We start from the raw sequence: 5,406 nt of genomic DNA, 5'->3' as shown, positions 1-5,406 counted from the left end.
ACTTCTAGCGTTCGTTTATCTCACTATGAAGAACACAAAACAACGAAGTGGCCCTGTGCACCATCTAAATCCTTAAACCACGTTGTGATTTCTTTTTATAAGGCCCCTTTCCTTTCTCATTCTGGCGCGCCTCACATCCAAACCTTCCCGCCCTTTTCCGCCCGCAGTGCTGAGCTGCAGTGACGTCAAATCCCAGTCACACACTGTCCCGCCCCCCAGCGCGCGCCCTGCTATTTGAATCCTGCTTCCGCCATTTTCTTTCGCTGCTTCACAGACGCTTCTGGAAGGTGAGAGCAAACTCGCGGGAGTCACTTCCTGGGCTTTCGTCGTACAATCCGTGCTGCATCGCGACCATCCTTTGTAGTTCAGCGTCTCGGTCACATCCTAGTACGATCTTCAGGTTCTTACCGCCGATTCCATAGGTTTGGGCGGTATTCTTTCTTGGTGAGTCTGACGGCAGCGGGCGGCGGCTCCCCTGTCACGAAACGGCGGGTCAGGTTTAGAGCGTTGGCGCGCTTTTCTGCCTTCTCGCTGCTTGGTTTATTTAATTGTAATTGAGCAGCCATGAAAGGTTTTTCATGCGCAGTAATCTACTGTCCTACTTGCTGATAGCGTTAGCCCGAAACCTGAAAGGCCGTACCTTGCTGACAACTCCCTTTCTCCGCGCTCCGTACTTGGGCCTTCCCCGCAGCCCGTGACTAGACACGACTGAGGGATCTGTAGTTAACAGCCTGCTGGCTGCTAGTCAGCAGTTTCGTCGGTGGGGATAGTATCCTTTCCCGCCATTACTGACAGGAAGGAGGGGTGCCTGATGGCGAGAAACTCTGGGGAACCAGTTCCCGGGTTGGGTTCGGTTATTAGACAGGAAGCACGCAACCGCCATTAGGAACCATTCATCGGAACCCTCGTGGGTAGGGAAATGGCGCTGGCCCTGTGTGTACCCACAAAACTGCGCTATCTCCCCCCCAATAGACCCGCTTCGGACATGCGGCGGCTGCGCGGCCTCCCGCGTCTTTTGTTTAACCTACTCTCTTCACTTCACGTACTCCTTGAACGAGTTAGTTTAGTTCCCGTCTTTCTGGGGATACTTATAGCAAATCAGGGCTTCGCCTTAGAACAGTATTGCTGGACTTTTTTGTGAATCTGGGTTAAACATGAAACCTTTTTTTGTTGTGGTAACGCATTGCTGTATGCCACATTGGTGTCCATGACGTGTAGCTACTGATTTGCTCTTTAGTGTAGTCCACACTGGATAAAGTCACTCTTAATGTTGTGTGTGGGATCCATTATCGGTCAAGCTAAGTTGATGTGAGTCCTGAAAAAGCTGTGTGTGGGAGTGTGCTGTAGTATCTCTGCGTTGACCATAAGGTTTCTCTCCTGCATTGGCTAACTGGCAAAACTTTTCACTTTTGAGTGTTGGCTAATGGAACATGTATCTATCATACCTCATGTGTTATGAGGACTTCCTTCTACCTGACTGAGTCACTTTAGACCTTTTTAATAATCCTTCACTGTATTGCAGTGGAATAGGCCATGTGTTGTAATGTACAATGCTCCTTTTTAGCAGTGTGCTGGAGGAATGTATAGTTTGGAGGGGTGGTGTGGGGCGATTAACACCCTCAGCATGTTGTTGACTGAGGTTTAATGCTGACTGCCTTTGGGGCATGACTGGTCTATTATATACCCTATTTGCTGCTGACACCATGAAAATTATAATGACAGTGCAACTCCTTTCTCTTTCAGACAAACTATGGCAGCCCAAGGAGAGCCTCAAGTGCAGTTTAAGGTAAAAAAAGAAAAAAGTAGATTAACTTAAATTCGTGGGTTAAATGTTTGTGTGGCTGATCATTTAAATTGTGTCAATCTTATTCCTCTCAGCTTGTTCTGGTTGGAGATGGTGGTACTGGCAAAACAACATTTGTGAAGCGTCACTTGACCGGTGAATTTGAGAAGAAATATGTAGGTGAGTGGAATCTTAGGATATATCGATGATTTTCTCTCAGCTCTGACCATTGGAGCAGTCTTAGTTTATTCCTATTGGCTATAATTTTTTCAACGTGTGCTTGGGTAGGAACAGTACCTTATCTTTAGACGTGCTATATGGGCAAAAGTATTGGGACACCTGACCATAACACAAACGGACTATGATGACATTGTATTCTAAATGCAAAGATGTTAAAATGAAGTGTACCCCCCTTGCAGCTGTAACAGATTCCACTCTTCTGGGAAGGGAAGGAGTGTTTCTGTGGGTATCTTTGCCCATTCACCCAGTAGAGCAATTGTGAGGTCAGGCAGCGATGTATGGGAAGGCTGGGTTTACAATCTCCTTTTCAGTTTATCCTACAGGTGTTCGATTGGGTTGAGGTCAGGGCTCACCCAACCATTTGTTTATGGAGCTTTTGTTTACTGGAGACAAGTTCATGCTGGAATAGGAAAGGGCCTTCCCTAGTTAGAAGCATGGCATTCTCAAAAGGTCTGGTACACTCCCTTCAGCATACCAATACATTTTGGACAATGCTATGCTTCTGACAGTAAAGTATTCAAACCATTAGAAAAATCAACATTGCCTACCTCCTAGCTACTGCATTGTGGTAAATATTATTATTTTTTTTTCTTAACAGCCACACTTGGTGTTGAAGTTCACCCTCTGGTGTTTCATACTAATAGAGGTCCTATTAAGTTCAATGTGTGGGATACAGCTGGTCAAGAGAAGTTTGGTGGTCTGAGGGATGGTTACTACATTCAAGGTAAGCAGTGTTAATATAATTTTTTTACTCTAGTGTAACAGTAGACTCAGCCATAACATTAAACCTGTGTAGGAGATGTAGTGTGGCTTTTTGATTTAATCTAACACTGGATCTTGCAGAAGAACTGGTTTTAACACCACAAAAAAACCTTGTGCCATCCTTAATGGAAATATCCTCATGATTTTTGAAATATAAGGTTTGCTGCCTCACAATAATTCCTAATGTTCTTTAATCCTGTCTTCTAGCCCAGTGTGCCATCATCATGTTTGACGTTACATCCAGAGTTACATACAAAAATGTACCTAACTGGCATAGGGATCTTGTAAGAGTATGTGAAAACATCCCAATTGTCCTGTGTGGCAACAAAGTGGACATAAAAGACAGGAAAGTTAAAGCCAAATCAATTGTCTTTCATAGGAAGAAGAATCTTCAGGTAAGTTATTAGCATTACCCAGTGGATACCATTTCACAGCATTGGTGTAGGAGCTGAGGGTTTAGCAAGCATTTACAGATCTTCTACTATTGAGGCCAACAAGCAAATCTGATTAATAAAATGCTTGTTTAACATCCTGGTCATCTTGTGATGGTTTAACTTTCAGCTATTGAACCCTGTACATTAGCCTTCTGTTAAAGCCAACGTTTCATTGGCCTGAAACTGGCAACCACAAAAACATTTCTGCAAAATGTGATATTGGAGGACTTCTAAGCATATAGCAACCATATCTCAAATGATTGATCCTTCAAATTTTAGATCACCAGTGGAAACTGAGTAACCTCTGAAAACCATTCAATCTACCAACACATACAAGTTGCTACACAGCACTGAACATATTTTTGTGTTTATATAAGTCCAGATACAGTGACTAGCTTTGTGTTTTTATAAACCTGTAAAATGTGCAAACTGACTAATGTTAAACTCCTGTGTTCCAGTACTATGACATTTCTGCCAAGAGTAACTACAACTTTGAGAAGCCCTTCCTTTGGCTTGCCAGAAAACTGATAGGCGATCCCAATCTTGAGTTTGTAGCCATGCCTGCCCTTGCACCACCAGAGGTTGTTATGGATCCAGCATTGGCAGCACAGTATGAGCAGGATTTACAGGTAAGCAGAATACTGTGATTTATTGCCTAACAGGGGTAGGCTTAAATGTCTTGATTGCTTTACCAAAATCATTCTAAAGACAAATACCCTAATGGGTTTTGGTGCGAGGAGGTTTTGGTGCCACTGTGTAGGAGTGACTTCATAGTGTATATTTATATATTTTTTTTATTACACTTCAAAAGCAGTAAACTTTATAATGGGTTTGGAGGCTTACTGCCCAAAGGCACATGGATATACAATTAAAACTCTGAAATCTCATTGTGATTTTCTTTAGTGAACGTCTAATCTCCATTTTCCAATTAGTAGCTCATATGGCTTGCACTTTTCTCTCATCAGATTGCTCAAACCACTGCATTGCCAGATGAAGATGATGATCTGTGAGGCAAATGAAGCTGGAGCCCAGCGTCAGAAGTCTAGTTTTATAGGCAACTGTCCTGTGATGTCGGTGGTGCAGCGTGTTTGCCACTTTATTATCTAGCAGAACATGTGCTTAATCTTTTGGGATGCTGAAGGAGATGAATGGGCTTTGGAGTGAATGTGGCAGTTCAAAAAAACAAAACAAAATTCCTTCCTTCCGTCATATTTTGGACCTGCGTATTTAGCTGTTTGGGACTGCAAATATTCTTCCCCAATTTCAAATCTAAGTTAAGACTGCTACAGTCACATCACAATATTCAGTGGTGAACCATGTTTGTTACTGTCATTCCCATACCTTTTTCGTTTAGATCATAATAAAGATGTATTTCGACTACCACACAATGTTCTTTCGTATATTGCCAATAACATACTTTCACACTTCTGCTTTTCTTTAGGTCCTGTACTAAGCACTTGATATAAATGGAAAGCTGCTGTGGTGCTAAAATGAGCATTAATTGTATTCGGGTAGTGGCAACATGCGTGCTAGCGTGTCTTGATATATACCTTGTTCCAATAACTTGGTGTAAAGCCTCATAATCTATTCGGTTCATTGGCAGAAGCTTGCTTCTGTATAGTGAAGTTAAAACCAGAACTCCAAGTCTAGTGAATAAAGGGCGAATGTATGTAGCCGTGTAAATAGCACAAAAATGATTATATAAATGAAAAAGTGGCTTCTCTGTTGGCAATTGAGAAACTTTAACTGCCAACCTCTGTTTCAAGGGAAACTGTAGCTTCTGAAAGTGTGGATACCTGGAAGTTAAAACTTAATTTGAAATCCATTAAGTAGATGGCTGGTTGGGAATTGGGATTTTTTTCCTCCCCCTGGTTATTTATGGTCAGTAATTGTGTATATCTGGGTAGTGGGACTTAATGGAAGTAGAAAATGTTTTTAATTTTAAATCCCTTTCTCATTTATACTAAACATGATAGCGCCTCCCACGAACCCTGTATGTCCGCTTTTCTTGGGATCTGCATGTTTTGATTTATATCTAAATTTACTAATCAACAATTACTGAAGTTCAGGAGGTTTAAATTAAAGGTAGAAGGTGAAGAGAATTTCTGGATCGGGCATAAATTTGTCAGGTTACATCTCCATGACAATTATACTGATGGACAAAGACCAGTCCATAGCCAATGTCAA

The 5,406-nt window shown here is 42.1% G+C and overlaps 1 protein-coding gene across 2 annotated transcripts; it reads left to right on the top strand.

Annotated features, from left to right (window-relative positions):
• Window positions 1-204: 204 nt before the first annotated feature.
• Window positions 205-4,607, top strand: RAN (RAN, member RAS oncogene family). 2 transcript variants are annotated; one of them, XM_053471726.1, is made up of 7 exons: window positions 205-287; window positions 1,744-1,786; window positions 1,879-1,963; window positions 2,622-2,747; window positions 2,993-3,180; window positions 3,678-3,848; window positions 4,185-4,607. In XM_053471726.1, the coding sequence occupies exons 2-7, from the start codon at window positions 1,751-1,753 to the stop codon at window positions 4,227-4,229; spliced, it is 651 nt and encodes a 216-aa protein (XP_053327701.1). In that variant the 5' UTR covers window positions 205-287; window positions 1,744-1,750; the 3' UTR covers window positions 4,230-4,607. The 2 variants fall into 2 exon arrangements, with proteins under 2 accessions (XP_053327701.1, XP_053327708.1); XM_053471733.1 differs by lacking the exon at window positions 205-287 and adding an exon at window positions 294-444.
• The last annotated feature ends 799 nt before the right edge of the window (window positions 4,608-5,406 follow it).

This window comes from Spea bombifrons, chromosome 1 (assembly GCF_027358695.1).
Source record: "Spea bombifrons isolate aSpeBom1 chromosome 1, aSpeBom1.2.pri, whole genome shotgun sequence".
Taxonomy (NCBI): domain Eukaryota; kingdom Metazoa; phylum Chordata; class Amphibia; order Anura; family Pelobatidae; genus Spea; species Spea bombifrons.
This window is presented reverse-complemented; position numbering and strand designations above follow the sequence as displayed.

What these genes read in the sequence shown, in the direction of transcription:
- RAN (XM_053471726.1), top strand. Translation starts at nt 1,751, where the DNA reads ATGGCAGCCCAAGGAGAGCCTCAAGTGCAGTTTAAG. An exon ending in ATAGGAAGAAGAATCTTCAG is followed by an intron (nt 3,181 to 3,677) that starts GTAAGTTATTAG and finishes CCTGTGTTCCAG; the next exon opens with TACTATGACATTTCTGCCAA. An exon ending in AGTATGAGCAGGATTTACAG is followed by an intron (nt 3,849 to 4,184) that starts GTAAGCAGAATA and finishes TTCTCTCATCAG; the next exon opens with ATTGCTCAAACCACTGCATT.